The following is a 12,109-nucleotide window of genomic DNA, read 5'->3' as shown; positions in this document are numbered from 1 at the left end:
TGTGAAACCGCAGGGCTAAACCGCAGGAAAACCACAGGTCACTTTACCTGCGGATCCGCGCAGAAAAACCCGCAGCTGAATCTGCAACGTGTGCACTTAGCCTTAAACTTTGATGTGACTTTTGCTCTTTCCCAACACAGGTACATGATGCCTTTTGTAGACAAACTTTACTTTTGATTGAAAAGATTTTTTTTTGCCATGTTTATACAGTGAAAGAAATCATTATTTGATCCCTTGCTGATTTTGCAAGTTTGCCCACTGACAAAGACATGAACAGTCTATAATTTTAAGGGTAGGTTAACCCCTTTCCGACGTCAGGCATAATAGTGCGCCAAAGTCGGACTCCCTCCCTTTGATGTGGTCTCCGGCGGTGAGCCCACATCTTTCCCGGGACATGTCAGCTGTTTTGAACAGGTGACATGTGCCCGGAATAGCCAGGGGTGAAATCGTGAACCACCCACGCCTATTAACCCATTAAATGCCGCTGTCAAACTCTGACAGCTGCATTTAACTCGCACTTCCGGCCATCGGGCCAGAAGTCCGCCCACCGATGACCCACGTCACGTGATCACGTGTCACCGGTTCATAGGCAAGACAACCAGAGGTTTCCTGGAGACCTTTATGGATGTCACTGCCGGCTGCCCAGTGGTCGGCGCTCATAGCAAGTGAGTAATTCTACTACATAGAGGCGAACCGATCATCGCCTCTATGTAGCAGAGCTGATCGGGTTGTGGCAGCTTCTTGTCTCTCATAGAGACTATTGAAGCATGCCAAAAGTTAAAAAAAAAAGATTTTAAAAATATAAAAAAATATAAAAGTTCAAATCACCCTCCTTTCGCCCCATTCAAAATAAAACAATAAAAAAAAATCAACCATACACATATTTGGTATCGCTGCATTCAGAATTGCCTGATCTATTGATATATAAAATAGGATTAACCCGATTGTTAAATGGCGTAGAGAGAAAAAAGTACAAAAAAAAATGGAGACGCTACGGGTATCGGAAAATGGCGCAATTTTTTTTTCTTAACAAAGTTTGGAATTTATTTTTCACTACTTAGATAAAAAATAGCCTAAACTTGTTTGGTGTCTATGAACTTGTAATAACCTGGAGAATCAAAATGGCAGTCAGTTTTAGCATTTAGTGAACCTAGTAAAAAAAAAAAAAAAAGCAAGTGTGGGATTGCAGGTTTTTTTGCAATTTCACGGCACTTGGATTTTTTTTTTCCCATTTTCTAGTACATGACATGGTAAAACCAATGGTGTCATTCAAAAGTAAAACTCGGCCCTCAAAAAACAAGCCCTCACATGGCCATATTGACGGAAAAATAAAAAAGTTATGACTGAGAATAAGGGGAGCAAAAAACAAAAACGTAAAAGCGAGAAAAGCTCCGGTCATGAAGGGGTTAATTTTAACATGGAGAGATAGAATATCAAAAATAAAATCCAGAAAATCACATTGTATAAATTATATAAATTTATTTGCATTTTGCAGTGAGAAATAAGTATTTGATCCCTCTGGCAAACAAGACTTAATACTTGGTGGAAAAACCCTTGTTGGCAAGCACAGCAGTCAGACTTTTTTTGTAGTTGACGATAAGGTTTGCACATATGTCAGGAGGAATTTTGGTCCACTCCTCATTGCAGATCATCTCTAAATCATTAAGATTTTGAGGCTGTAGCTTGGCAACTTGGAGCTTCAACTCTCTCCATAAGTTTTCTATGGTCTGGAGACTGGCTAGGCCATTCCATGACCTTAATGTGCTTCTTTTTCAGCCACACATTTGTTGCCTTGGCTGTATGTTTTGGGTCATTGTCTTGCTGGAAGACCCAACCACGACCCATTTTTAATGTTCTGGCGGAGGGAAGGAGGTTGCCACTCAGGATTTTACGGTACATGGCTCCATCCATTCTCAAATTGATGCAGTGAAGTAGTCCTGTGCCATTAGCAGAGAAACACCCCAAAAACATAATGTTTACACCTCCATGCTTGACAGTGGGGATGGTGTTCTTTGGGGCATAGGCAGCATTTCTCTTCCTCCAAACACGGTGAGTTAGTTTATGCCAAAGAGCTCAATTTTTGTCTCATCTGACCACAGCACCTTCTCCCAATCACTCACAGAATCATCCAGGTGTTCATTGGGCCTGCACATGTGCTTTCTTGAGCAGGGGGACCTTGTGGGCACTGCAGGATTTTAAACCTTTACGGCGTAATGTGTTACCAATGGTTTTCTTGGTGACTGTGGTCCCAGCTGCCTTGAGATCATTAACAAGTTCCCCCAGTGTAGTTTTAGGCTGATCTTTCACCTTCCTCATGATCAAGGATACCCCACGAGGTGAAATTTTACATGGTGCCCCAGATCGATGTTGATTGACAGTCATTTTGTATTTCTTCCATTTTCTTACTATTGCACCAACAGTTGTCTCCTTCTCACCCAGCGTCGTACGTATAGTTTTGTAGCCCATTGCAGCTTTGCGCAGGTCTATGATCTTGTCCCTGCCATCCTTGTAAAGCTCTTTGGTCTTGCCCATGTTGTAGAGGTTAGAGTCTGCATAGAGAGAAATGTTCAGCTCACCGCTTGAATGCTTCTTAATTCCTGCGAAGCACGGATCACATCCCTGTGAGACGGTACATGGCATAAATCCTTGAAGAAAAAATCCAGCTATGAAGGATGATAAAATCCAAAGACCTTTATTCCAAATTCAGTAAAATACAAAAAACTCGACCAGTGACACCGGAAGAAAGGTTTGCCAGATTAATGGAGTCTGTGGACAGGAGTCTTTTATAAAGGTGACAGTTTAAGACAGCTGTCTTTAATGCAGGTAACAAGTTGATTAGGAGCGTCTAACTGGTCTGTAGGAGCCAGAACGCTTAATGGTTGGTAGGGGATCAAACACTTATTTCTCACTGCAAAATGTAAATAAATTCATATAATTTATATAATGTGATTTTCTGGATTTTATTTTTGATATTCTATCTCTCAATGTTAAAAATATCCTACCCTTAAAATTATAGACTGGTCATGTCTTTGTCAGTGGGCAAACTTACAAATCAGCAAGGGATCAAATAGTTATTTCCTTTACTGTAATATGTCAAATACACTTAGAACTTACATGTGCATATTAGATTTACTATATACTCAGCTAATATATGCACAAGGAACGGCGTAAAAAATAAAACCAATTCTTCACTTTTTGTGGATTTGTTCATTCACAAAGATCGCAGTAAGGTGATCACAGTGGTTTACCCCCACATATGGGGTATCAGCATACTCAGGACAAATTGGACAACAACTTTGGGGGTCTAATTTCTCCTGTTACCCTTGTAAAAATAAACATTTTTGGGCAAAAAGATAATTTTTGTGAAAAAAATATGTTATAAACTTCTTTGAAGCACTTGGGGGTTCAAAGTGCTCACCACACATCTAGATAAGCTCCTTGGGGGGTCTAGTTTCCAAAATGGGGTTACTTATGGGTTGTTTCTACTGTTTAGGCACATCAGGGGCTCTGCAAACGCAGACCATTCAATCAAAGTCTGCATTCCAAAACGGCGCTCCTTCCCTTCCGAGCTCTGCCATGCACCCAAACAGTGGTTTCACCCGACATATGGGGTATCAGCGTACTCAGGACAAATTGCACAACAACTTTTGAGGTCCCATTTCTCCTGTTACCCTTGTGAAAATAAAAATTTGGGGGCAAAAAGATCATTTTTGTGGAAAAAAATATGATTTTTTATTTTCACGTCTTTACGTTATAAACGTCTGTGAAGCACTTGGGGGTTCAAAATGCTCACCACACATCTAGATAAGCTCTTTGGGGGGGTCTAGTTTTCAAAATGATGTCACTTGTGGGGGGTTTCCACTGTTTAGGCACATCAGACATGGCATCTGATCTCAATTCCAGCCAAAAAAGTACAAAAAAAAAAAAAGTCCCTTCCGAGCTCTGCCATGCACCCAAATAGTGGATTACTCTTACATATGGGGTATCAGCGTACTCAGGACAAATTGCACAATAACTTTTGGGGTCCTGTTACCCTTGGGAAAATAGAAATTGGGGATGAAAAGATCATTTTTGTGGAAAAAATATGTTTTTTTAATTTTATGGCTCTACGTTATAACCTTCTGTGATGCCCTTGGGAGTTCAAAGTGCTCACCACACATTTAGACATGCCATCCGCTCTCGATTCCAGCCAATTTGACATTCAAAATCTCAAATGATGCTCCTTCCCTTCTGCGCTCTGCTGTGCGCCTAAGATTGGTCTTCCTACACACATGGGGTATCGGTGTACTCAGGAGAAATTGCACAACAAATATTGTGGTTCATTTTCTCCTGATACCCTTGACAAAATAAAAAAAAATTGTGTCCGAAGAAAAATTTTGGGGAAAAAAAGTTAAATGGTCATTTTTTCCTTCCACATTGCATCAATTCTTGTGAAGTATCTAAAGGGTTAATAAACTTCTTGAATGTGGTTTTGAACACCTTGAGGCTGTGTGCCCACGTAGCGTTTAAGCGTTTCCACAGCATTTTTAAATGCGCGATTCTGTGGCAATGGTGCGTTTTTTACTGCTGCGGAACCGCTTAGTGGTAATAAATGCAGAATGTTCATTAATTTTGCGGAGTCGCGTGCGATTCCGCATACCATATCATCAATTGTATGGCCAAAAACGCATAGGAAAACGCATGCTAAAACGCTTGACAAACGCTTAATAAAGCACGTCAAAAACCGCATGCGTTTTCCCAGGAGCAGGGTGTGCGATTCTTGCTCAGGAATATTCTGCTTAAGAATCGCTACGTGGGCCCATAGCCTAAGGGGTGCAGTTTTTAGAATAGTGTCACTTTTGGGTATTTTTTATCATATTGACCTCCCCCCCCAAACTCAAATGTGAGGCGGTCCCTAAAAAAAAAATTTGGTTCCAAAATTGTGCTGATGTAAAGTAGACATGTGGGAAATGTTATTTATTAACTATTTTGTGCAATATGGCTTTGATTTAAGGGCATAAAAATTAAAAGTTTGAAAATTGCAAAATTTTAAAAATTTTCGCCATATTTCCGTTGTTTTTCATATAAATAAACGCAAGTCATATCGAAGAAATTTTACCACTAACATGAAGTACAAAATGTCACGAAAAAACGTTCTCAGAATCAGCGGGATCCGTTGAAGCGTTCCAGAGTTATAACCTCATAAAAGGACAGTGGTCCAATTTCAAAATTAAGGCCTGGTCATTAACCTACAAAATGGCTTGGTCCTTAAGGGGTTAAACATTTAGAAACCAGGCAGACTAGATAATACTAACAAGTATATGGTAATTATGACTTAATTTTTATTCTGGTAATGGCTCCTATATTTTAAACAACATTATTATTATTATTATTTATTGTTATAGCGCCATTTATTCCATGGCGCTTTACATGTGAGGAGGGGTATACATAAAAACAAGTACAATAATCTTAAACAATACAAGTCATAACTGGTACAGGAGGAGAGAGGACCCTGCCCGCGAGGGCTCACAATCTTCAAGGGATGGGTGATAATACAGTAGGCGAGGGTAGAGCTGGTCGTGCAGCGGTTTGGTCGATCGGTGGTTACTGCAGGTTGTAGGCTTGTCGGAAGAGGTGGGTCTTCAGGTATGTCTTCAACATAGGGTGCATCCCAAAATCCAAAAAGTCTGACATAAAAACACAGTACTGGTCTTATGTATTGATGGTTTAAAGGGGTTGTCAAGTTTAGTGAACACATTTTTAAATACTCTTCTACAAGTAGAAATAGACTGGGCTCCTCTGGTTAAGATCCTAAATCTCTCATTCAGAGTAGAGAGCGGATAGAAAGCATCTCTCACTTAAAGGGAACCTGTTACCAGTTTTTCATATAACAACTAAAACTATCACCTTGTTCAGCACCTGTGCTGCATTCCATGAATAGTTTTATAACCCCCCCCCGACTCAGGTTGAGTGTGGTTTCAGGCCTCTCCATCCCTCTCCCCAACTGCTGCTCGCCGTCCTCCTTCTTTCATTGACGTGGATGTGATTTCGGGCCTCTCCATCCCTCCCCCCGGCTGCTGTTTGCCATCCTCCTAACTTTAATTGACATGGATGATGTGAGGCGTCTTCCATGTCCGATGGATGTGTTTTCCGGCCTTTCAATTCCTCCCCCGGCTGCTGCTCACCATCCTCCTTCATTAATTGATGTGGAAGACGCCTCTGTCATCCACAGTGCCGGCGTATAGAAATTGGCAGGTCTCTCCTTATGTGCACAGGAGGGACAGACCTGTCAATCACCATGAGAGGTGCTGGGAATAGCTGACTGGGGACGGAGCGGGACTAGTCTGGTCTATGGACCCCATTCGGATGGTTAAACTATATTTTTTCTAAAACGGCAGAGTGTTTCAGGGAATTAAATACCTGGCTGTAATTGTTAGGTTCTGATTAATGCCGCCCACGGTTTGGGCAGCACGAGTCATATGGCAGGTTCCCTTTGATTAATACTGCTGAATGGTGTTTAATACCATGAGCTCGTGTTATACTCACAGAGCGAGAGGAGCTGGACAAGGGCTCTGTAGAAGGAATAGAAGTAAACGTTGGACTTGGGTAAAACTGCACTTACTTCTGTGCTGACAGCGTCATCTGAAGGGTTGATTAAGACAACGGTTTCTAAAACATCACTTCGATGGTGAAGGATTTTTTGACCTGCAGAAAATAGTAAAAGACAAAAATAGATCATTAATAGTTTGTGCATAAATCAGCGCCAAGTTAGGAAGTCAACGAAAAACTCTACTTCTTTCCCAATATTTCCATTATATCCAATAGTAAAATAAAAGGATGTCTCTGTCCCGTAGCATTGTAGTCATTTATCACAGCGTATGCTAGGCACATGACACCATAAAGCGTTTTATTCCCTCCTAGAAGCAGTATTTCTAATACAGCAAGTGATGGAGCATAAGGAAAGGAACCTATGTGTAATATTGTATATTCACACCAAGGTGCAGGGTTCCATAGGACCAAACATGTAACATGTCTGAGTGCACTATATTTGCAGGCACACCCAGGGAGTACTGAGAGTATTAACACTGATAGGCTGGGCACTTCTGTGCTAATGGTGGTGTCTCCAATTCTGGCAGATCTCACAGTGAGGATAGCATTAAATACCATAGTACTCAGAAGAAATTTTATGAATTGCATTTTATATTATCCATATGTTCAGGGAAGGCAGCTATAAAGTAGTACTGGTGCGCGTCGCCCTGTGCTGAGCCTCTCATGCTTCATCGAGCCCCTATGGAGCCTTTGGAACCTGTTTCGCTGGTACAGTTGTACCTACCGGAGAGGCATCTGTGCCGCTTCTTAAAAATGGACTTAGTCATCAGTAGTGTTAATTCCAGTCAGCAGAAGAAAACTACAATAAGGGACCCGGGAACACATAAAAACAAGCTACGTTTACTAAAATCCTCTGCTAAAAGTAGTGAGCAGCCTGTATGTATTGCCAGACAGAGCACTCTGTGGGTAAGACGTAGACCCGTCAATGCATGAAACATGGTTCTGCATTAGCTTCTATTCAATACAGATATTAATTATATTTATTTCCAGTTATAATATTCCATATATTCAGTATTGGGTCAGTATTTTACCTCAGTATTCCTAAGCCAAAACCAGGAGTGGAACAATCAGAGGAAAAGTAGAATAGAAACACGTCACCACTTCTGGATTTATCACCCACTCCTGGTTTTGACTTACAAATACTGAGGTAAAAAACTGACCAAATACTGATCGCGAGCACGTGGCCTTAGACGCATTATCCAGAGTCAGAAAAAATTTCAAAAAGAAACTGTATTTTCCTCTGAAAATGCAGAAACTACTGAAACAGTCCATGAGATGTGTCAGGTATGGCAGGGTATCATCACCAGTTAAGAGCACAGCGCTGAGCTGCACAGGCAGTCTATGGTTAAAAGTGGCACTTTTTCAATAAAAGGAGGAATATCATTTTGACACCAAAGTTTCTAAAGAAATTTGAAGGCTCAAACCTCCCTTACTGCACTCGGGATCTGAAATTTGGGCTGATCCTAGTGATTAATTTCTTTATCCGAGGTAAATTTGCACAGCTCAGACTACTAACAAAAGTTAACCTAACTATTGTGGTAGAAAGTCTCCGAAGCCCCAATTCATCCAAAAAATCTGGCATAAAACAATTTAAAAAGTTGCAAAATTTTTGCTCAAAGCGAATAGCTAACATAATTTGGTAATTTTCACAAATGTTTCAGCTAGCTCCAGCAATATGCTTGGAACTGTGGTGGGTTATGGCGAAACCAGCTTATCTAATTCATGACAAGCTGTGGCATACCTTAGGCCACAAATCTTATCCCAGTCTGTAACTGGAGTAAAATTTCTGGCAAGATGAACAGAGGCACACATTATGTATAAGACACACCTAATTCACTAAGAGGCATCACGTCCCTCACCAAAACTAGCGTGAACAACACTGGCCTAAGAGCTCATGCATACAACCATAAAATCGGAGGGGTGCTATCCGTCGTTTTGATAGTTGGCACTTGTTCCCATGTTTTTGTATGGGGCTGTGAACATGTACAACTCTATCCTTCATGTATATGGGTTGGTGGAAAACATGTCATCCGAGTGCGGTCCGATTTTGACGGACACAGTAAGGGGAGAACATGGCAATTTTTTTTCTTCATTTTCAACATCCGAGAAGATTGGATCACACTATGATCACTTTAACCAGAGTCTGATAACAGTGAGATTAGCATAAGCGAAGCCCCGGTTCTCAGGATCAGTGGGAATCCCAGCAGTCAGACACCCAGCGATTGGGAGGGTATCCCCTCTCCTATGGGTAGAGTTTAACTTCCAAATATGGTACAACCCCTTTAAGAACTGAAGCTATTGTTCTAATGCGTAGGGCCTTACACAGACTGTTTGCTATTAAAGCATGCCACACTTGTTAAGTATTTGTCAGAAGATCTTATTTTTTTGTTACTGGATTTAACACATTCGAACATAAGTGGGAATCGGATCACTTAATATCAAACACAGGTCAAACTGGTTGGATTTCAACACAAGAAGTCTATGCAGGTTTGGTTCAGTTGTATGACAGGTGTCTGGGGGGTTTGGGTGAAGAGAACATCATAAGTATCAGGCAAAATATATCTGATGTGTATGGGCAGCTCAGACTGCAGAATTGTGTAATCCATATAAAAAACACATACTATATGATCATATGAAAAATGATGAAGCTGTATCCTGAGGCAGTCCTTAGTATACCAAGTTTTGTCTTTATCGCCTCACGCTACATAAATCCATCCATAAAATGTAGGAGACTTATATGAATTCCAAGGTTTTTAACCTTAAGAAAGAAATTACTCATTGCCAGCAACTTTCTTACCCAAGTGATACAGCTACTTTGTGTAAAATAGCACACTGTGCGCAGAATTATTAAGAAGTTTGTATTTTTGATGATTGATTCTATTATTGAACAACTACAGAGCAGTCGGTCAGTCCAAAAGATCAACAAACCTGAATATTTAAGAAAGTAAAAGTGAGGTTCCGTCTTTCTTAGGAGAATATCTTTGTGTGCATAAATATTAGGCAACTATAATGTGCAGAATTATTATGCTACAAAATTAAAAATGTAAATTTTCCATCTGAATTGTTTATTTTCATCATTTAAAGTGAGAATAATAACCAAACAACCTGACATTTAATCTATATATATAAAATTGAATGTATGTGTGTGTGTATCACCAACCAATTACGAAGCATCTTTCATTTCACCAGAGCTGTTTAAAAGAAGCTGAGCTATGATTGGTTGCTATGAGCAACAGTTTTTCCACTCGACAACAGCTCAGCAGACACTGGCATGGTGGGAGAAATCTAGCATCTTAAGAGGATCCCTGTTATGGAATTAGGACCGTTCCACTCAGCGCTGTGGTTCTGACCCCATAGTCTCTTAAAGGGATCCCCAGTACAGAAGTGAGGGCAAATCCACTCTGTGCTTTGGTAAAGACACCAGGCCTCTCTTAAAGGGATCTCCGGTATGGAAGATAGGGCAAATCCCTCAGCACTCTGATTCTGACCTCAGGCTTCTATTAAAGGGATCATTGGTATGGAAGTTAGGGCAAATCCATCCAGTGCTTTGGTTCTTACCCCAGGCCTCTCTTAAAGGGATCCTCGGTATGGAAGTTAGGGCAATTCCACTCAGCGTTCTGATTCTGACCCCAGGCTCTCTTAAAGTGATCCCCAGTATGGAAGTCAGATCAATTGCCTTCAAATGCTCTCGTACTGACACCAGGTTCTCTTAAAGGGATTCCCGGTATGGAAGTTAGGACCGTTCCACTCAGCGTACTGGTTATGATCCCAGGTTCTCTTAAAGGGATCCCCGGTATGGAAGTCAGGGCAACTGCCTTCAAATGCTCTGGTACTGACCCCAGGCTCTCTCAAAGGGATCCCCGGCATGGAAGTTAGGACCGTTCCACTCAGCATTGTGGTTCTGACCCCACGATTCTATTAAACGGATCATTGGTATGCAAGTCAGGGCAAATCCACTCAGCGCTCTGGTTCTCACCTCAGTCTCTCTTAAAGGGATCATTGGCATGGATGTGAGGGAAAATCCACTTTGTGCTTTGGTACTGATGTCGTACTTGCGGGTATGCAGGATGCAGTGACGAGTCACGAGACGATTTGGAGCTTTCTGTAATAACGTTTATAGGACTAGAGGGAACTTTTCTCAGTCACGGCCTGATCAACAAAAGGGGTAACAAGGGGTGCCCTGGCAAGGGGCTCTATACAAGCAAAAATAAACGAGGTAGAACACGACTACGTCTGGCAATAGCCGGTCACTATAGGGCCGCGGTATGGCCGACTACGGGTCCTTAATTATATAGTCAACTTAGCCGTCCAGACGTCCCTCGCCATTCGGGATGGTGGTCTTTCGGCATAGCAGTCGCTGGGCCCAGTTGCTGAAGTGTTTACGAAGTCTTCGCGCGCTCCGGCGCACTGATGATACTGGAGCCCCAAAGGCCCCGGCGGAGTCCTTGGACGGATGGACCGCAGCTCCCAGACTGGGGCAAGCGGCAGCGATGTGGGGTGGTGAAGGGCAGGCCACCTGCGCAGCTATCGGCTGCGACGGGGAATCCGCGGCAAGCAGAAGCTCGGCCCCTGCCGCGGACCGGAGCGGGACAGTGGTGGCCACGGATGTCACTGTACTTGCCGCGACCACTGGTGAGAGTAGGGTGGCTGCGGGTGGCGGGGAACAGACCGCGGCCACAGGCGACCACAGGCAGGCCGCAGCTGTCAGCTGAGGTGAGACGGCAGCGGCCGCGGGTGGAACTGGGGTCGCAGTGGCCGCGGGCTGGAGTGGGGCAGCAAGTCTCCGATGATTGTCTTGGCGTCGTCCCTCAGGAGTCCTCAGTGAGCGTCTTCCCTGGCACTGGTAAGTCACTCTAGCTTTCAGTTGCTTCCATGGTCTCCTACTGCCTCTGTCCCGGTCTGCTGACTCTTTGTCCTGGGAATTCCCCGCCCCCTTTATACTGGTCCCTCCCTCAGCCCATCTCTCTGTCACAACGGTCCATCCCCGAACACTCTGTCCCCCGGGAATAGTTTCCCCCGGAACCTAGATGACGGCTCCCTTGGTTCCGGCCCGGACACTCGACGGGGGGCCATTCCTCCCACACTGTCCGCAGGCCTCTCTTAAAGGGATCTCCATAAGGAAGTCAGGGTAAATCCCTCAGCGCTCTGATTCTCACCCCAGGCTTCTATTAAAGGGATCATTGGTTTGGAAATCAGGGCAAATCCACTCAGTGCTGTGGTTCTGACGCCAGGCCTCTCTTAAAGGGATCCCCGGTATGGAAGTTAGGACCGTTCCACTCAGTGCTCTGGTTCTGACCCCAGGCTGATGGGATGATGTGGGATATTAGGGGTAGTAGTCCGGTGGCTCTGACGGAATGATGTGGGATATTAGGGGTAGAAGTCCGGTGGCTCTGACGGTATGATGTGGAATATTAGTAGTAGTAGTCCGGCTGCTCTGACGGGATGATGTGGGATATTAGTGGTAGTTGTCCGGTGTCTCTGGCTGATCAGATGATGTGGGATATTAGGGGTTGCAGTCCAG

General features: G+C 43.1%; 1 protein-coding gene across 1 annotated transcript in view; it reads right to left on the bottom strand.

Moving 5' to 3' along the window:
• The window catches only part of MAP1B (microtubule associated protein 1B), a 127,540-nt gene that overhangs the window by 32,976 nt on the left and 82,455 nt on the right, over window positions 1–12,109 (bottom strand). Inside the window, exon 3 of the mRNA XM_073584050.1 lies at window positions 6,602–6,684. Within this exon, the coding sequence (XP_073440151.1) occupies window positions 6,602–6,684 (83 nt within the window). The remainder of the gene's footprint in view (window positions 1–6,601; window positions 6,685–12,109) is intronic.

Source organism: Dendrobates tinctorius, unplaced genomic scaffold (genome assembly GCF_039654945.1).
Source record: "Dendrobates tinctorius isolate UK_male_01 unplaced genomic scaffold, ASM3965494v1 ptg000083l, whole genome shotgun sequence".
NCBI classification, from domain to species: domain Eukaryota; kingdom Metazoa; phylum Chordata; class Amphibia; order Anura; family Dendrobatidae; genus Dendrobates; species Dendrobates tinctorius.
The sequence above is the reverse complement of the archived record's forward strand: the minus strand, read 5'-3'. Positions and strand labels throughout refer to the sequence as shown.